The sequence below is a fragment of the Nomia melanderi genome, chromosome 2, assembly GCF_051020985.1.
Source record: "Nomia melanderi isolate GNS246 chromosome 2, iyNomMela1, whole genome shotgun sequence".
Lineage (NCBI taxonomy): Eukaryota > Metazoa > Arthropoda > Insecta > Hymenoptera > Halictidae > Nomia > Nomia melanderi.
The window spans coordinates 2,951,146-2,972,554 of NC_135000.1; the positions used below are offsets into that span (position 1 = coordinate 2,951,146).

General features: G+C 35.0%; 2 protein-coding genes across 6 annotated transcripts in view; both read left to right on the top strand.

Annotated features, from left to right (window-relative positions):
- The first annotated feature begins 757 nt into the window (after window positions 1-757).
- On the top strand, window positions 758-9,942 carry LOC116425853 (uncharacterized). 2 transcript variants are annotated; one of them, XM_031974078.2, is made up of 6 exons: window positions 758-1,068; window positions 4,847-4,912; window positions 7,126-7,191; window positions 7,251-7,413; window positions 8,516-8,867; window positions 9,607-9,942. In XM_031974078.2, exons 1-6 carry the CDS (start codon window positions 930-932, stop codon window positions 9,790-9,792), a joined length of 972 nt encoding a protein of 323 aa, XP_031829938.1. In that variant the 5' UTR covers window positions 758-929; the 3' UTR covers window positions 9,793-9,942. The 2 variants fall into 2 exon arrangements, with proteins under 2 accessions (XP_031829938.1, XP_031829939.1); XM_031974079.2 differs by lacking the exon at window positions 4,847-4,912 and having other exon boundaries at window positions 764-1,068.
- Window positions 9,943-11,027: 1,085 nt separating this feature from the next.
- The window catches only part of LOC116425852 (parathyroid hormone/parathyroid hormone-related peptide receptor), a 95,157-nt gene continuing 84,775 nt past the window's right edge, over window positions 11,028-21,409 (top strand). Inside the window, exons 1-3 of one of the 4 annotated variants that reach the window (XM_031974075.2) lie at window positions 11,091-11,268; window positions 14,419-17,068; window positions 17,141-17,470. The gene's annotated coding sequence lies outside the window, so the exon portion shown is untranslated. Of the gene's footprint in view, window positions 11,269-14,418; window positions 17,471-21,409 lie in introns of all 4 variants that reach the window. The other 3 variants (XM_031974076.2, XM_076374203.1, XM_031974077.2) reach the window with 3 other exon arrangements.

The following is a 21,409-nucleotide window of genomic DNA, read 5'->3' on the forward strand; positions in this document are numbered from 1 at the left end:
CAAAAATTGCTATAACGTTCCTATATTCTTAATACATCATGCCTGTAAATTCATTAAATAACAAAATAATGATTTAATTTCTTTGGAACAACATAATAATACAGTAATTGATAAAAACAATAATATTTAGTGATTAAGTATTAATTTGTATGCTCAGTCAAAAACATTCAGTGCCAAACATTAAGTGAACCACTAAATTCCTTTATCTTCCAATTGGAATATTCTGTACATTGTAATAACTTTCAATAACAATTGCAAATTTCAGTAACTTTTAATAGCAACTGTAAATTATAATATGTATTAGTAGCAATTGCAAATTGTAACAACTTTCAATAACTTTTAATAACAATTGAAAATTGTAATAACTTTTAATAATAATTCCAGATTATAATAATTTTTAATAACATTTATAATAACGTATGTCTATACATTGTAATTATAAATTAATATAAATATTCATTTATACTAATACGCTAATTTTTTGTGATACACAGGCAAGCGTGCTACAATTATGCAATAAAGCTGATGATCGGAAGCGAGGCTGCGGTCACAACATCACAACAGCACCTGTAATTATACCTGCGTAACGTGAATAATGCTACCGACACGATCTACGACCCAGTAGCCGATTAGGATTGTTGAACGGTAAAGAGTGGGGAGGGGTCCGTTCTGGGGCCACCTTGTAGCATTCGCTTTCGCTGACCAACCGTGCACGTGCTCGAGGCCGTAACACGCACACGTACACATCAACACATGCACGCGGGACGGTAACGCGTGTACCAGTGCTCTTTCATCTTGCCAGTCGGTTTCTCTGCCTCTTCGTGAGCGGTCTGAATGAATGGCAGGCTCGTCACACGCGATCCTTTCGACCGCTTGAACGACCGATTCTCCGGTAACAAAGTGCCGCTTTCTATCTCGCTCGAGCCGTGATGCAGTTACACGCGCCGCAACGCCTTGTCCTCCCACTGGTCCTTTTGACCCTTCAGCAAGTGTTAACTCAACCTGAAGAGCCTTTGCCAGCGCTCCTAGGAGGAATTGGAAATGTTGCCACGAGTGCGACTAATTTTCGTGAGTTTCCTTGGGTTTCGTCGTTCTTGGTTCATCTTCTTGCCCTCTTCTCTTCATCTTGATGAAAGGTTTTATTACGAAAAATCGATTGAAATTTATATTTGCCTTGTTGCTTTGATTGATCGATGAGGCGTGAACGTAACAGCACATTGAAAGGAAATGAAACTGATCTTCTACGGATTATTGTGTTCAATTACTTTTCAATGATCAATGAGAGAATGTACTATTATAGTATACATCTAAAACCGCAGTATTTACACGGTAGATGCACGTGGTACTTGTTTAGCTATGCTGCAATTTTTAATTGATGAATAGATGTAGTGAAATTTAGAAGATAAACAGTTGTATGTAGAAATTTCGTAGAGAATCGTGTTCTTTTGATTAATCCGCATTGGGCTTCTAACCATGAAAGTTGTAAAACAATTTAATTAACTTTTCGTGATCGATGAAATGATATTACGTTTCAGCTTAGGTTTCAATTCAATTTCGCGGAACCTTGGAATATAAGGTAAAGCGTGTGTAACCTGATCTTGAAATTTTCACAAGCTTACGCGATCGTTTCTAATTGATTAGTGGAATTAACAGCAAACAGGAAAGTTATTCTCATTATGTAATTATGATCCTTGTAATCCCTGATATCTATATCGTGGCAAAGTCAAGGAGAGTTCATTTATTATTTTTATTATGTTCTTAATTGGTAACTTACCTTTTCACGTAACATTTGCGCAAGTATGTCAATATTCTGCGCTCTAAACTGGTTCGGCGAAAGAAAAAGAATCTACTCTACCCGGAAATGTTACTAACTTGAATCATGACGTATTTTGAACTGAATTTAAATGAAAAAAAGATAACGGAAACCATCGATTAACGAAAGAATCATCGTTACAAGTAATTTACATAATTGCATCTGCAATTTGATTATTACGTTTAAGAGGTACCTACAATTAGTTATCAACAGAATCCCTGGCAATACGAAAGAGCAGTGATTTATGCAGACGCAGAGAAAACCGATATAGTTAATTATTTGCATTTTAAATTATATCATTAATTATTCACTGGCACTAGGTTTGCGGAACGCGTCAATTCAACGTGAATCGAATTTTATAAATATTACTTGGTAAATATTTATGTCAATTTTGATTGATGCCATTTCACGAACATACATTTTTACACTAAAACTATCGGGCAATCAGAATGATTTATTTCCAATTTTTTATAAAAATTAGAACAATGCGTTTTTTGAGATTCGAATAGTCTTATAGTCTTGTACCTGTACAAGTACATAAATTTAGTTATAAATCTTTCGCAAAGAACGCCTTCATAATTTAAATAGTTGCAAAATAAAAATTCTGAAGTGGGTCAATTTGACTCGTCCTGTTGTTTTAGTGTTAATTGTCTATTCGTAACCTGGGTCAGATCCTACAGTCTTTTTCAACCCAAATCGAGATTAACTTTCACTGTGATTTTTTTCAAGGGGCAAATGAAGGTTAAAACTCTAGTTTGAAAGATCCGAATGAACGAACATTAATTTTTCTAAAACCAGTGGAAAAAAAATTGTACAATAAATCTCCGTAAACCTAGTTCAACTATAAATTTGAACATCAATATTTCTTGCAACTAGTAGAAAATGCATGCAGTGGTCAGACAAGTTTTAATTTTATGAAAGATTGCGTGGACATTCAATTTACTATAACTTGTTACCGAAAATGGTACCGTGGAACACATTCAAGGACAGTCAACCAGTTCGCGGTTTTTAACAAGTATACTAGTCATGTACAATAAAAATGGCAAGGTTTTGTTATGACGAGTCATAACTCACTACACTACATGTATTTTATACTAATTGCAAAAAGTATTCATGTTTAAATTTATATTCGAATAACCTTAACATTATACAGAGTATACTCGTCATAACATAGCGAATTTACTTTTTGCGACACATTTTAGATTACACACTGTTCAAAAAGGTCGCAACAGCTAACTGATTAAGAAGATAATGAAATCTTTTTTGTTACTCGAGCATCATTCTTACGAGTCATAATTACAGGAATTGTTTCATTATGCTCACGCTGTTGCGGCTGCCGAATATGTCACGCGAATCTAAAAGAAATCATGTATGCCTGCGTCCTTCGATGGAGCCGGCTTTCCGTGGAAATCGTTTTCAGCGTTTTAATTTCTCGTTTCCGGAGACGTGAGCTGCCTTTGTGCACATTCCCCGGAAATTTCGCGGCATCATGCGCGGCGTAATTCCGCGTCCTCCCTGTGGCTACTGTCCACAGGCAATGATTAATTCAATTTTTCAGTGAAAGAGCGTGATGAAAATAGCAATTTAAATTAACTCGTAGAAACGGATAGCTTCTTAATGAAATTCTCTTGAGACGACAGGCTGAAGATGGTCTGGATCTGTTTGTTTATTCTATTACCGGGCCATTCTACGTTCAATTGTTCCACTATTCAATTACTTGCGTGCACTATTGCTCTTGGCTGCAGTGTTCAGAGTGCCATTCTTGTTGAAGCATATTTGTTCATCCTATTTTTTCTCTTAAATTAATCGTTACACTTGTGGATCTCGATGATTTAATTTTGTTCTGATCGATTAATCAGTCTGAGATAATTAACAGGAGTAAATTATATTCTCGTGTGTGTTTATGTAATACTATGACGTATGAAGTAATGAATAACAGGAACTTGAGCAGATTTTTACGCTTGAATGTTATTTGTATGTTGTAAAAATGATATATTTTATTTAATGAAATATAGTAACCGTGGAGACTGCTATTGAAACAAATGCTGATAGCTAATGGGTTAAGGAATGTGAATATTATATTATTTTGCGAACAGCGCTATCCGTTTCGACAGTTTTGATTTATTTATGAGCATATTCTACGACTTAGTTGCCGAGGGAACGTGACGGATAGTAATGTGGAAGTTAATGCGTTGCCTGGTCAGACTATAGAAGCAGGCGGAAAGATTTTTATGAATTTTTTTATGGAGAAACTTTAAAACATGGTCTAAATGAAACTTTTCTTTGCAAGGCAAATGTATTAAAAGTTTAGGTGATATATATTTTGTATATGCAGCCGGCTATTCACGTTCGCTGCCTTTCACCGTTTTCTCATCTCTTGAAACTATACAGGTACATGATATCGTACAGTACAAGTAGGTACTTTATTTTTCATTGCCTTGTTGTTTCTTGAGAATCAACTTAAAACGTAGAAATTTTTTGCTTTCGTACATACTTACAAGAGATCGAGAGGAAGATACTACAGATACATAATGTAGTGTACAATATACTTTATTATTGCTTTATTTAACGTTTGTACAGAATTTATCAATTGAATTCTATCGTATTCATGTATACTACGCGAAGTTAAGTTATGTCAATAGCGTTCAACATTATCCACGTTTTTTCTTAACCGTAATAAACTTTGTAAAGTATTTTCGGATACGGGAAGATGGCTGTATGCATAATACGGTCTCTGGCTTGTAAGTTTCTGCTATTTTAGCGTTAACAAGTACAATTTTCTGCTAAAGAATTCATAAAAATGACTGCCATATTATTGTTATCAGTGTGACATAACTAGCCTTAGTTCGTTCAGCTTACATAAATTTTATTTCATTTAACGTTTTTGTCATGTACTCAATCATTTATTCGTCGATAGTGGTTCCTACGATTAATATGTCGCCAATGGACTTCCTCCGGAAGGTCCACCTTCGACAATGGAGCCTTGTTGACCGTACTTCCAGAGGAAATTGCACGTTTAATCGTTTGTTGCAGTGAGTGGAATCATGCAACGACAGAAAGAACTGATACACCGAGTGACGGACACCGCCTCGGATTACAGTATGTGAGAGTTTGATCGAGCCATGCCTATAAATTGAGGGTTTTCGAACTGGTTCCGTTGCGAGCGTTCTCTATTCAGCATCAGTAACTCATAAAACCGTGTTTTGTTTATTTTTCTGTCGGAATCATTATCAGACTCAATCAAACGACCATTAAAAACAGTGTACCAACTATGTAGTAACAGTCCATAGCTGAATCTTAATAACAGGATTACTATAATATCATTTTCTCCAACGTTTCATAGACACTTATCAAGGCTTTGCCCTTTGAAGTTGATGAAACAGTATAGCAGAAATTTGAACATGATTTATTTCAGTAGTTCCCAGGCATTACAAGAGTTACAACAATATAAGAATTCCTTTGTTTACATAGTTACTAGTTTATTTAATCGTATTGCTCATACATTTTGCTAAGTCCAATGTGGTTCTATCAAATACCCTAGTATTTATATAATAGATATCATAGTATTTACTATGGTAACTGTTTTCGTAAATATCGACATCTTGCCAATCCTTGCGTGCAGACTAATCCTAGGGAAGTGATACAGCATTAACATTCTTTGAAATTACATAGCTTCCGGTACGTGTAAATGACAGTTTTACAACTGATAGCGGTAATCCGCTTAATTTGATCAGTCAACACAATCGAAACGATCTAATAGACTGACCGAGAAGCGACGTCTGCACGTGTCAAGTGTGTGCTTACTTATGGAATGACCCGGTACATGCGTCTGGCCAGTTGATCAACCGTCCGCCTTGTTTCCTTGGCCCAGAATCCATTAAACCGAATTACAATGAGGTCTGATGCAACAGTACAGTCCAACGGAATCGTGTTCGGAGATCCAGGTACACGCGAGAGCTTTTAGATCTCTTCCAGGCTTGCGGCATCGCCTCTAATCGAGACTTGGAACGCGATACTAGCCAGCCGTGTCCTGTACATGCATACACAGGTCCCTCGGATGAAATATCCGTGATTTCGTTTGCGCAAACGACGAGCAATTCCGTCGGCAACAGTTTTTTCCCTCCTCTCGCCACTGTCACGTACGCTAACGCCACTCTTCTGATGGATAGCTAACCACGTACACGCTATCTCGAATAACTGATTACTGGGGCCGGCTTGGTGGTAAAATTGATCGTTTCTGGATCCTTTGCACCAGTGAGTTATGATTCCTGCGGGCGGGGTCCGTTTTCGAGGTACGGCGAAAATTAATGAAACGTGAATTTTTAGATCAACCTGGTCGACTGTTACTTCAGCCCAGGATAAATGAAGACTCTGAAATATTTCCAGCGGAGGAGAGACCGCGATGGAATATCGGATCATCGGGAAAGTCATGAGTGACTCACGGGTCCAATTTTTTACCACCAAGCCGAGCTAATATCTATAACCTAACTATAAGCGGATACTCAAAAAATATTTCTATTCCACTGGCTGCTTATTAACATGCTTTATTCACGTATTCTGTTCTTTAATGTACACAGACACATAGCCGTGAATTCAGTGTAAGAGGAGTATTTTTGTTTCTTAGATTTTTGTTCTTATTTTTGGGAATTACTGCTGGGTTCTCTGAAAAGCACCAATGGTAGCAATTTTCCTAATTATCACAGACTTATTTAATTCTCTTTTAAATGCTGATAATAGGACATTGTTCTATGGATCAGAATGATAATACAAAGTATCTTACAAGGTCTAAACAGAGTAAGTCAAGCCTAATACATTGCAATTTTTTTTGTGCCGAATTTCATTTTAAAGAGGTGGTTTCGGCCCTTCAAATGATTAAGCTTGACTTATTTTACTTACACACAGTTTCATAATGTTTTTAATTTCCGGGTTCGATAACTTCCTTTGTTAGTAATTACGTTAATAGAATATTAAGTACAGCAATGAATTTATATATACTAATAATTCGTTCCTTGCTAAACTCAATGGTAACTTGTAGAGCTAGAGAAAGGTGTAGTTAATACGAAATCTATTCAAACGTATATAGTTCACATTATTTTGTTATAGTTAGTATAACAATGAATGATTTATTGGCACACCTAAGTGTTTTTGCAACCCTCCAAGTCGCTCAGTTTAATCTGTAACGACGCGAAGCTTATTGGGCCCATCGCTAGTGGATTGTTTGCCACACAGCTTTCCTAGAGGCAATTACGAACGTGACGAGGGAAACGGCGGTGTAAATAGATAGTGATTGGCGTTGTTTCTTGTTTTTTCAGTCACCAGTGCGGTAGAGACCCCCAGGAATCTATTGATCAACGCAACCAGAGCAACCACCGGCATCAGTAAGTAACTGTATCACCAAGCCAGTTTTGTAACTTTCAACTAATCGACAAAAGGATAGTCGACAGTGCAACCTCCAAGGGTCTCGAGTTCAAGCTGAGGAGATTCCTGGAGAAGTTTCGCGGTCGGATGCGTTATGGGATACCGGAGCTCGGGATTCCGCCGTTGGAGCCACTTCAACTAGACGAGATTGATATAACTATCGATAATCCGGATATAGGAAAGTAAGTAAAAGATATTTTTATCGGTGCACCACCAGTCACACGTTCACGTTAGATTTTATTCACAGCAAGCAGACTTTGAGACTCAAGACTTTCGGATCAGACCATGAAAATATTTATGGAACTGTTGTGGAGGATTTAGAATTCAATAGGCGATGTTAGAAAGCTTAACAGTAACCGTACCGGAAACTAGTCAATTGACAGGATTTAAAATTCTGCGTTTTCTGTTGTTCCTTTAACTTTACATTATTTCCTATATTGTCCAATTAATCAGTTTTTAAATTTTTGCCTTTTTTTTTGTTTCTGTTTCCTTAAAAAAATTTACCATCTAACTTGTTTACCTTTATTTTGTAATTAGATATTTGACTGGTTACGATAAGAAAAGTGTTAATAACGGGTTTAACACCAGGTCTACAGAATGCCAATTTGACGTACTGAATTTTATAAACATTATTTGGTAAATGTTTACATCGATTTTGATGAATGCAATTGCACGAATATGTACTCTAATTTTCTATCTTATCTAATGTCTAAGATCAAAATGAGCAAACATTAACTTCTCTAGGAACGATAGAATAAATTTTACAATAAATGTCCGTAAACCTACTGTTAATGAAATTTAGGATTTTAATATTTAATTTGTGTAATGAAATAAACCCTAAGAAAGTGTACAACAATTATAGGAGATTTATAGTTCCTGTTCCATAGTATTCTACAATGTATTCAAATCTCATTTGATTTAACCAAAGCATTAATTTTACTAAGTAGGAAACACGTTGACTCGATTTGTTGTTAATTGTCGTTACAATTTTTAACAGGCAATTTTTATCGCTGTGTTTCTCTGCCTAGAAACATAATTTCTTAATACGTAAGTTGCTGCAAAATTTTCGGGAATACAGTATCATTCAATTGTTTATTGTCATAAAGCTTCACATTTTTAAGTTCAGAAATGTGCCGACTTAACACAGTGGCAAATGTGTCAATGTTAAAGGAGAATATTTTAAAAGCAATAGAACCATTAGTTCATACTTATTTGTAACTTTTCTCATTCTTCCCTGACGCTTTTGCAGCAACCCACGTAGATGATGTAATTTCATTTTTACAGTATATCTTTGATAATCGAGAATTTGGAGTTGTACAATCTTTCCACCTTCGTGATCAACAAGGCAAAATTGTCCCTGGTCGGACCCACAATCACCGCAAACGTATCCGTGCCACATGTGTATATCGAAGGCATCTACAACATATCCGGGATCCTTGGGGACATGGTGAAACTCCACGGAGATGGCCCATTCAGAGCGGACATCTACGATTTCCAGCTGTACGTGAATACAGTGCTCGGTTACTACAGGGGAATGTACCTGAAGACCTTCGACTTGGATTTCGATCTGAAGTCTATGGAGGTCCGGTTGGAGAACTTCATGGGGGACGAGGAACTCTCGAGGATTATGAGCAAGGCGAGATTATCATCAATTTATCAGTATCACCATATTCATAATTAATTGCTTCAATTGTTTATAGGCTTCATTGTCTGAATTTTATTGATGCATGTGGTGTTTTCTTTTGAAATTCATTACTGAAGAGGAAGATGTATAACTGTTGAAGAAGCATTGTATTTTTAGAACTCTGAACTAACCCTTTGCACTCAAGAGGGGCCTTTCAGTCCCTATCTGATTTAACGTAGCAAAATTATAAAATTTGAAATTCAATATTGGATTATGTGTAATGGGTCAGACATGGAACATTGAATTAAAATAGTTTTGTCCCTTAATTTATGTAAGATAATTCTTTGTGTTGGTTGCGAAAAATATCGTGAATAGTTCATCAGAAAGTAACGAATATTTGTAATAAAAAATATTGTTGAGTGCAAAGGGTTAATATTAAAAAGATGGTATTTTGAAATGGATACTATTATAAAATATAATTATTCGTTTATATAGAGTGGACTAATTTAGATAACGAGGAACTCGGTTATTGTTAACATTTCTGAACAATCTTATAGCTTTGGTTCACGCTTAAGGTAATCCAATTACTAATAAGGTATTTAAACCATAATAATCGTCATCATCATTTCCTTTTGCATACCTCTCTCGCTGAAACTGTGCTCGCTTCTGTAATCTTTCTAGATTAAGACCAATTTATTTTGATGAAAAAATATTACAGACGGAAATTGACTTTGCATTCCTTTATTTGCAGGTCTTCCAGGAACTTACGCCAAAGGTGGTAGACATTATTAAACCAGACGTACTTCCGGGTATTCGGGATTATGTAGCAGGAAGAGTTAATGAGACTATTCATCATCTCTCTATGAAGGATGTATTATATGTCCTCCTGGGACAGAATCTCGATATTCGAGATTTCGCGGATTTATTGGTGCCCTAGAAATATTGTCTTGCCTATAGTATTCTTTAATGAACTCACAACGATATTCGGAGATCTTTAAAAAATTAATATAATGTTTTCCGTGGACGATTAGACGTTCAGTAGAGAAACAGGTTACATAGGTTCAATTAAATTGTTTTCGAAGGATGAGAAGAATTGTTTGATTACTTTTCAAGATGTTAAAAAATCTATTTCACCTATTAATTAAATAGTTCAACTGCAGTGGATATAGGAAGATTAGTGACACACGAAACCAAAAGAATCTAGTGATATAGCTTATTTTGTCAACAGGCAAGATAGAAGAGCTACCTTCGAAAGAAATGTGTAATTCCGTATTCGTGTCAATTCAGCGTTATCTAAAAATCGAATTCTCAGGAGATAGTAGACACATTCCTCCACGAAAACGTATTATCGAGTTCCATTGTCTAGAAGATGGTTAGTAGGGCCGAGAGCTGGAGCGAGAAATTCACGTCTGCGGCGAGTCATAGTAACGTAATTAAGATAATGTAACGTATAATGGATGAGAGATAGACGTGGGCGCAATAAAAAGTTTTCTGTGAGCAGAGGAGAGTTCAAGTTTCAGCTGGGAGCAACTTAACGGTTCAAGAAAAAGTCAGTTAGAAAGGTGAGACTGCTAACTTCTGGAACTCTTGCAGTAGGCGGTGAATGAAAACGTTGAATCTCCTTGCGAACGATAGTTAGAGGGGTTTGTTAACAGAAGAGCAACATGGACGATGGTTCCTTTGTCAAATAATTGGATAACGACAATCTCCTAAGTGAATTCTTTGTTCTGTGTCTCGAGTTCATTAAACTCTGGAGAGAGATAGAGGAATCGTAGGTAGGTAAACAGATTTGTAATCTCTGCTGCCCAAGTTTTACTTTGAAGTTTCTATTGAACTTCTAAGAGTCGTTTTAGAAAAGTACCTAACTTACAAATTTTAGAATTTTCTCAGATCTTTCGAAAATTTTAGAAAATTATTCACCGTTATATCACTTCGAACATAGACTTAAGAAGTTCAAAGAATCTTAGGATGTTCCATTGAGTTATAAAACAGAAAATTCACTGAAACTTGAACGGTCCTTTGGTGAAATTATTTAGGTAGGCATTTTTTAAAGATATCTTTGAGTATGTTGGAAATATATGATCTATTATAAATTGTTTATCTTTTCTTTTTATCCTCAGTGCTTCCTGAACTTTTCATTCAATATCAGCAGTACTTCATAATTTTTAATTTATCGAACTTTCAGATAATTATGAATTAGACCTTAACGAGAGATAAGCTTTTCTAGAGTTCGAGGTGCAGGTTCTAGCAGTTTCTGGTCAGATATTTGGAGAAACAACATTGTCTGGAAATATTTGATGCGTCAGGACTATGGAAGGTACAAAAATGGAACCGCTCGTACGATTAGATTTCGTTTCGAAGAGTCTATTATTGTCTGGCGCATCGATTCAACGGTCTCCTGTTGGGGGACAAGGTATCACGCCCCATGTATAATTCATTATAGAGAGCGAAAGTATCAAAGCCTTGAATTAAATACCGTTTTACGAGCATACCATCATCATTTATTAACTCTTTCAACTTGTTCCATCGATACACTCTTAACACTAAAACTACCTAGCAGTTAAATTGATGTTTTGAAATTCCTCTATAGAAACTGCATCTCTTGAGACTTCAATTGATGTACAATTCAGTTTTTCTATTGCTAAATCAATTTCTTTAATAATTCCTCAGAGAACCATCCGTCATCTTTTTAATAATTGCAAAAACAAAAAATCAGGAAGTGGTCCATTTTGACCCCTCTGGTAGTTTTGTTGTTAAACCATCATTAACTTCAGTAAAAACATCTTCTCCATTTTATTAATTCACTTTAACGAACATTAAACAACTTACATTAATATTCTGTACCATTAACATAATCACGATTCAATTTTATATTTTTAGGTGCTCAATCAAGGGTTTCACTCTGAACACAATTCCTCATCATTCAAATTTCTTATTAAAATTATTCAAACCTTCTCACGAATAACAAATTGACACTGACATTCATACATTGCACGGTAATTACTCTTTGTTATTGTGTACCATTCGCTTAACCGATAACGGAGGAAAAACAATATTATTTACCAGAGAAGAATCATTGAGTGCAAGAAAACCATACGACAGCTGCCCCAGTCGTCTAAGATAGCTACCGTTATCAGCGATAGGGGACCGGGAACTGCGCAGTTTGATACAGTAAATGATTATCGGCCAACAAATTGATAATAATTGATGCCGACGATAATGTTTGCTAGAGATTACAGATAGAGATGTAGTAAGGTAACTAGATTACGTGGATGCCTGTCGCCGCCCTGATATACGTAGTTCAATTACCGGATTAATCAGCTAGACTTGGCTCTGTATGTATACAAGAACGCAAGGGTGTGACGACACGTTTAAATGACAAATATGTATTATAGTACCTTTAACGATCACGAAATTTCCCCTACAATAGATAATTGCTTTCTAGTTAATGGCACACGTTACTTTCATCATTAAAGAAAGCAATTTAATTGAATACCGTACATGTAGATTAGATCAATGATATTTTATTATTAACTCTTTACACTTGAAAGATTATCCACTAGAAATTAACTTTTGAAACCAACTTAACCCCTTGCTGTATGATTTATTTCTTAACTATGATACAACTACTTTATCGTTAATAATTTATTAGCAAGAGAACAAATTTTGATGCTTATTCTATGTTCACGTTTACTTTGAAAGTTATTTAATTTATATTTAAATAAAAATAAATAATACTTGCGTACCTCAAATTCAATTAAAAATTTTTGTTACGAGTCTGATATGACATTGTAGAACGGGTTAACGAAAAATCCCATACATTAAGTATTTTTAAAGTAAACTGTACAATTTTGCTACACCAAATCTATAACTACTGACAAGCTCCTACGGACTGCAAAGGGTTAAGCTACAGTTGTATATTCAACGTTTCATTTATTTTAAATCATAGAAAACGAAATCCAATATAAATTCATTTCTTCCGTATTCTGAAAAGTTTATCTTATAGTTTCCATCCTATTTTTTAAATATTGCAACATTGATCTCTTGCAGTTTGGGTAAACAGTTCATTTTATCATATAAAAGAAATGGATGTAATAGTTTTCAACAATGTAAAAGATCTTATAAAATGCACAAAAGCGAATAGGAATTACAAATTTAACGAATGATGTAGGTAAAGGAAAATTGAATGATTATTATCCTAGCAGTAATGAAAAGTTTGCCAATTTTTCAAGCAAACGTTTACTTATCGTTCAACTAGCGTGAATTATTCCTGCAAATTTGAGGAACCGCAGAGATTCGATTGCTTACTGTCGGGCCGTGCCTTTCGCGTATAAAAATTCGTTGACGTACGATGCACGCCGCTCGAGTCCTGTCCGTTTGATCTTCCACTTAGCGTGTTACGCGCGAATGGAATTTGTTATTCCACACGCAACTTCTTCGCCGATTCCTCGCCCGTGAACGCTGGCAAACAATATGCGCGCGTGACTCAGGCACTAACACGAGCAAATTGCAGTCTAAAAAGTGAACGGCATCTTATATAAATAATATTTGCAAATCACGTGGTTACATTTTACTTGAAACTTGTTCCCCGGTGTTCCGAGGCACTTTGCAATTGCGAATTTATATTTTCTTAATTAATTGCTTGTTTTTCGCACTATTATTCATTAAATTTTAGCGAATTAATTCGTTTTTAACGAATCAATCATTTTTAAATGAATTAATCAATTGTTTACTAGAACAATTAATTTTAATAAATAAGTTAAGTTTTTAATACAGCAATCGTTTTGAAATGAATGAATGAATTTTTTAATAGAACAATTAATTTTAATAAATATATTAATTTTGTAATAGAACAATTCATTTTATATTAAATTGGGATTTCAAACAATCGCATACGTATTTTGTTAACAATTAGAACATAGACTATGCTAGTATTATAATCTCATTACAACATCATGGATCGCAATTAATCGTTGAAATACTATCCATTTTTACAATAATGTAATTCATAACATTATAACAATGCAATATCTAATTGTAGGATTAACCGCATGTTCGCAGATTAGAGAAAGAGTTTCCGAACGAATATTTCAGTTCATACGTATACGAAGCATTGGGAGGACTTGATTTTCGGCTGACGGCGACACACGTGATAAAAAGCAATCGAATCGCCCGAGTCCATTATCATCGTTATCACCGATCCTCGTTAATACCGTTATCATTGATCACTAAATACTTCCACGTGCTCCCCGACACTGTCATATTTCGAGTGGCCCGAATCTGTTCAAAGTAAATTTCCCTAATGAATCCTTTCAGACCCCCCTTATCCAATCCAATAATTGATAATCATCATCCCTCGTTATCAGTATTTGGTGCTCAATCTGAATTGTGATCTGAAAGCTCTCCAACTCGCACGGAAATGACCATGGAATTGGACAGTCATTCTCTTATCCAACTGAAAAAATCAATTACGAGGATTCATATTTTATCAGGCTTCGTTTTACATTTTTATTAGGCGCAATAAGTTTTTTTCACGATAGTTTGATATCATTTTTTTTCGCAGGGCAATGAAACTGATAATGAAATATCTGATGGGCTGTATTCGAACACAATTTGTCCATTCATCTGTACATTCATGCCTCGCAACAGTGCGTTTTACAAGTATCGGTGCTTCATCGCGGGAACTGCAGTGCTACACCAGGAAATTACCCTCATACATTTCGTTTCATTGCTTCATAAATCATCCGTCTGATCTCAATTCATTTTATCATGAATTTCGGAGCGCTCCGTGTAATGGCGTCTGTTACTTGCCGGAACGATCTACTTTTCGTGGTAATTCATTTATTTATAAATAGACCATAATCGTTTAGCGATTTGGGAAACAGAATTGCGGAAACATGTGCTATATATAACGTTAGGAAGTTGGAAGTTGGAAGTTGAAAATTGAAAATAGAATCGTATCGTAAAATTACAAAAACAATTTTTAAATTGTAATTACTACTTGTGTCCATTTGTAGATATAATATTTGTTTTACAATTTTGAATAGAAAACAAGCAACGAAAGAGCCATACAGAAGTATTTTATAAATTAACAAAATGTATTGTTTATAATCATTGTTACTCGACACGTTGCTGGGTAAAATGTTATTTCAAATGATACTTATTTTATTTAAAATCTTACAATGTATCTTTTATGCTGCAATCATTTCTTGCAACAGTATTTTACTTTGTAGATACTCAGAACATTGTTTACTTCATTTAAAAATATTACGATCCTCTGCATCACGATACAAATTTCTTTCCTCGGTTTACTCTTATCGTTGAAAAATATTTCAAGTACACATCTCAAATATAAGATTGGGATATATCGTTCACTGTTTCCGATTACCCAAACAAAAATATTTACATCCACTTAATCTTGAACAGATTTCGAAACATTTTTTTCCTCAAATTTTACCTAGCACTGTTTTTTAAAAAATTATGATACTTTCCATCTGCGGAATAGGATAAGTCAGGAAGAGATGTCTCACTTTTTTTACAATAACTATAACATCATAAATATAAATAATACCTAGCAGAAAAAGTTATATTTATGAGAGCAGATGCATAAAAATAGAACTGATCTATCTCAAGATTCTTATTTCACAAACATTAGAATGGATAACTTATTTATAATTTCTTACCAAAATTAGAATGGTTCTTTGTTTGAAATTTAAAATGTTTTTTAGTGTTCCACTTGCACAAATAGAGTAAGTCAAAATGTGTATATATTTTTATAGTCTTTAAATTCATTTACAGCTGTACTTGACTCGCAAAGTTCAATTTCTTTTAAATGTAATTAATCCTAAGTTAATGTAAATATAAATGTATAAGGCGAATAGTTAAACAAGTCTCTGTGCAAGATTCAACACACCACTAAAAACAATTGATCTCTAAACGAGATCAAACCATCTCACCCGGAATTGCCCTACAAGAAACTCACCCCTGACCGGGTTATTGTAAAAGCGCCTTTTCCGTCCGTTTTATTGTTCTGTCGAGTCGGTGTCACGCTCGCTATTTTTCATCCCACACGGAATGTCCGCGGAAAGCAACAGTTGGCGAGCGAGAAGCGTCGCGGAACGAAGACGGGGCGTGCGGCGGCGGCGCCGCGGTAGAGAGAGGAGGCAGGTAGAGACTCGGAAATCGGACATGCGTGAGATCATGCGATATAGAGCACCGCAGGAAGGCAGTCGCGCTTAAACGGCGCCCGGCGTTGGATGTGTAGACTTGTTTCCCGGTCGAGCTCCGATAAACCGCGTCGCATCCTACTGGTCTAATTAATTTTGTAATGGATCATGAACTTGGGGGGTGCAAAGTGACCGATCACAGTGTTTGTGCAACTTCGTTGACCGACGTCTGAATGAAAATGCTTATTTTTTATCAAATTTAAGCATAACTGGTAGCTAAAAGGCTTTAGTTTAACCGGACTGTGATGAAAACTAATTAATTTAATATAAATTGGAGCATAGACTCTAGTAGTGCTAAACTTGTAGTTTAGATGATGTTTAAACTCCATAGTGAAAAAGAGCGACACTTGTTTTGAGACTTGAGCAATTAATGAATGAGGCATAGGCTTGTCGAGTGAAGCAGGAAATAAACAAGAAAATTCCTTCCACTCTCGGGAAATACGTTCCCTCGTGAACTTTGTACAAATGTAAACTAACCAGATGTTACAATGATCAGTCGAGTATTGGAAGTGTCCATATAATGGAAGATGGAATTAGTGTGAGCAAGCGATGAAAGAGAAATACCAGGACACAAGTGAAGAGTTTAGTGACCATTGAGCACCTTTCCAAGCAGATTTTGCTAAAAATCTGATTAAACCGGTTTATATTGGACAGCCAGACTACGTCTGCCAATGAAGATAGTGGCATCACTTGGACTTTGTCAGCAGATAATTAATCAGTGTCTCTCTTGCATACCCTTTCCAATCTGGAAGATCTGAATCAAGTGAACATAGACTCGCATAAATAAAAATTTAGAAGAATAATATAATATTATTTACTGAAGATATTCTTTCACGGATTTGAATATTAGTCCTTGGATCATCAATGAAAATTCAGAGGATCGACGTCATTTATCTTTAATCCTCGCAAATAAAAACTCGCCGACTGATCATTGGCTGCCAAAGAAGTCCTCTTGGGGATCAGAGTTACTTTAAAGGAAATTGTCATGTAAATAGAACTCTCCACTTCCCCCCAGGGATGACAGTGATGCAAGACTGGGGACCGTCAATCTTTTTGTAGAAATTGGAACGTTTACAATTGGGCAGAAACGATCAGCAAGGCGTGAAGGCGACAGAAAGCTCTGTCATCCCTCTTTGCGATCGAAACGTCGGGCGGCTCTCTGTGCCCGTGTAAACAGGTGTCACGGCGCTCTTTCAGTCTCGCCGCTCTTTATAACGAACGCTGGCGACCAATTTCAAGTTTATACCATTCGTCAGCAAAATTGGATGCATTTTCAGCTCTGGCCGGATGGAATTCTTGTCATTGCTGGACGACTAATAGCTGAGAACCCGAGGGATTCGAAGGACAAAAGGATCTATTTGATGGGGATCTTGTAAACTGCAATCTCTGGTGAGTGCCCATTAGTAGCTACAGCTCTTCAGTATTCTTTAAATTGTGATAACAACTCTTTTTTGACACCAGAACTACCGAGCAATTAAAGTGATTTTCCTATAATGTTTTAGAAAAATGGAAAAAGTGTATTTTTCGAGATTTTGTACTGACGTATTGATAGAAATACACAGATCTGGCGTATAATTTTTCACAAAAGCATCAATCATCACAGTTCTTATAATTGTGAAATAAGAATTTCTGGATGGATCATTTTGACCGGTTTGGTAGTTTTAGTATACAGTTTGTTCTATTGTCACTAGAAAAATTTATATATGTTTAATTAAATTTTGGAGATTAGTTTGGTAATAGATAATTGAGATAGATACATACAGCTCTGTGCAATTGCTTCAATCGAAAACGGCGGTAAACATTTACAAAATAATATTTATAAAATTCAATATCACTAATAAAATTCTAATTGATGCGTGCTGTAAACCTAGTGTTAAATACAAAAACCAGAACATTACTTTTTAGGAATCATTAGCAGAACTATTACATAATTCTAATTATTTACTGTAGGATCTGGTCTGGGTTAGCTATTAGGTTGATCAATGTGCTAGAGTAATAATCTAATCATAATATCTTCGATTGCAATTAATCATTGAGTTACCATCTATTTTGATAATAAAGTAATTTATAACGTTATTATAATGCAATACCTTTAAATCATTTTAAAAATTCTGCCCTTTTTAATACAGAAACAAGTGCAATATTTCTCATGAATTAGTGTAGCAATTATTACATAATTCCAATTATTTTTCAGTAAATAAAATTCTTAGAAAAGTTTGCTGTAGGACCTGGTATAGGTAACAGGAAAACGAATAGATTGGATTTAAAAGAGAAGATTACGAGACAAAGAAAATGTTACTTCAGAACATTATGTATATCAGCGATATATATTTATAAGTTTGAACGTAAGAATGATATTTAAGTTTTGTTCCGTGCATAAATTATAAACTCAACTTAACAAGATAATTAATAACAGGTGACACAAATTCCAAATGAGATAACATTGTTGCAGAATATATAATTTCAGATACTGTATAATTTTCAAAGTCTTCAATACTTTTCATTAAAAATTCTAAAGTTAAAATCTTTTAATGCAGTAAAGACCTCATACGGGTTTCCCTTTTTCATGCGAGAAGCTGCGTACAAATTAGCACAGGATAAATGTAATAGGTAATTTGGACGGTAAAGGGATCTGTTCTGAAACAGGTTTCTCTCTGTGTCCAATATTTGAAAGTAGACATTCGCCTGATGAAGGGCCCTGAATTTGATGAAATCCAGCTACCTTTTAATTTAATACTCACTCTGATCTCATTTTAGGAATTCGTTACTGAAATAACCACCAGAGACTCACAATTTGAAGATTTGGGGGTTGACAACTGTCTGATGAAAAACTTGGAAGCACCATATTTTTTTCAGCTACAGAAACTAATAGTTAGACTTCCGTCTCGGACCTGACCTAGTCTTATTCTTGGAATTTATTATCACGAGATAAAGTTGAAGTGTGATGGATGATCGGTTGCAGGAGTAGAAAGCAGATAAGGTTATTAAAAATTTGAAAACTCGAAGACTGTACTAGACAGAAAGTAGTCAACACTGTGATAGCACAAATGATGGTTGTATCAATGAATAATAACCTTTTTTTCAGACTTGTTGACAAGAATAACAACTTCTGCTATTGAAGTTAATAATTAGTTTCTTAACCCTTACTGGCAATATGGACACACCTAATTATGGTCACACCTGATTTATCATTGTTGTGAATTTTGTAAAAATCTGGAAATATTCTAAGATATTTATTGTATTCCCTACTTTTATATACAAATGACACTTTTGCCAAATCTTCGTATAATTTTGTAGTAAAAATTCAAAATCGAAGTGACATCATGGAAAAATGAGATTCTACTTAGAGGTGTATAACTTTGTAATAAGCAAATATTGAAAAAAGATATTGTAGGATTTTAGTCATAAGACTCTATGATACTTCAAAAATATGAAGAGATCTGACAGCCCTTAAAAAAGTATAATTATTTTGAGACTTCAATTCGGGAGATTTTTGAGTACGTTGCATTAGTAGAAAATAAAATAAAGCATTACTCTAAAAAATAAATTTATAAATGATACATAAAAATATATTACAAACAAATTACAAAATATAGATATTGAATGCAACAATTTTTTCAATAATTTTTTCAATGTGTTCAGTGCTCTCCGCACACTACTGCTTTGCATTGAATACTTGCAAAACAGTAACATGGGTGGTCTATATGGATTATTAAAGATCACTTGGGTTATCTAATCTCTATAAGTACAAGATTTTTTAAGTGTTAACCCTAAACAATGAAATTTTCGGCAGGACCATAAATGGTCCATATTGTCGGCAAAGTGTTAATTACTTAACATAGGTATTCAATTTTATAATAAGTAAAGAACGGTGTAGATATGAGTTACCTGATATTATTATCTTGATTTACATTCAGTTTTATCATCTTTTATCGAATATTACTAAAATACCATTTTTTTTTATTTCTTCATTCTGTCGGGTGCGGCTGTACTAGTGCTAAATAAAATTTTAAAACCGGTCACGGTAGGTTTAGTGTTAAGGGGAGGTCACACCAAAAGGCGACCTACACATCAGTAAATTTTACCAATTTATTTGTTAATAATATTGAGTGAACACTTCTGATTTCTTCTGAATGTATAATTGTAATCTTTTTCTTAGTTAAAATATTACGTTTTTTTTTAAATTTACGTTTTCTTTTTCTAAGTTAAAATATTACAAAATGGTGCAGGTATTCGCTAGGTTCGGAATCCCTTTTTGTAAAACATGCCAACCCAAAAAATTAGTTTCAAATGTTTATGACAAATGAAATAATTAAGATACCGAAAAAATCCTACGCTACATTTCAAATAATATATTCCTATTTGTAAATCCACGAAAATTGTTTTGAAAATTTGTTTGGCCCTTGCACTTTCACTGCTTGTCATTTGTATAATAATTAAAATTTCGGAAAATTGGCATGCTACATTTTAGATCATATATTTCTATTTATAAATCTACCAAAATTTTTACCTTCGGATATTTCAATTTGCAGTTGAAGCCGCAAACAATGGATGCTTCACAGAAAGAATTCCGAACCTAGCAAATAACTGCGCCATTTGTAACATTTTGGCTTAGAAAAAGTATAAGTATAAATCGGAAGATCTCAATTATACACTCAGAGAAACTCAAAAGTTTTCACTTAATAGTCATCCACAAGAAAATTCCAGTAGTTCACCTATGTTTAGAACATCTCTAGGTGGGGTTCCCCCTTAATCACTCGCGTTCGTAACGATTTCAAAGACTCGATAAGATCTCACGCGAAGAATTCCGTTCTCACCTATTATATACAGATATGTACACTAGTTTTGTTTATTAACAATCGTGCACAAACTGGTAGATTTTAAAACAGTCCGAAATATGTAATCCGATAAGACTATCTATGTGTATAATGTGTCGTTGCCGATGTTGGAACAAAAACATCATGTCTTTTTGAAACTGTAATATATCATTAACAATGTTGTAACAAAAACGAGCTTCCCAGCGCAAGTAATTAACTGCTCATTCATATATCATTGCATTTTATTAAAACTTTTCCGTTACGATACGTCAGTGCGAGATTCTCGGCAACAATTTGGTCGCGGCGTTCCCCGAAAATGCAGCTTTTATGCTTCGCGAAAAGTCTCAAGGCGACTGCTGTGTCGAAAAGGAAAAAAAAATAGAGTCCGGCATCTTGTAAATAAATTCGCGAAAAGGCCGCTAGGTGGGCGGGAGCGGTGGCGTTTATTAAGGTCAGCGTTGGGAATCCGCGTCGGATGGTCGAGAGGCGGATTTAATGCTCCTCTTGATCC

Excerpts from the sequence above, each read along its gene's own strand:
- LOC116425853 (XM_031974078.2), top strand. The coding sequence starts at position 930 with ATGCAGTTACACGCGCCGCAACGCCTTGTCCTCCCACTGGTCCTTTTG. Across the intron at positions 1,069-4,846 it reads CACGAGTGCGACTAATTTTC|TGAGTGGAATCATGCAACGA; the intron begins GTGAGTTTCCTT and ends CGTTTGTTGCAG. Across the intron at positions 7,192-7,250 it reads CAGAGCAACCACCGGCATCA|TCGACAGTGCAACCTCCAAG; the intron begins GTAAGTAACTGT and ends ACAAAAGGATAG.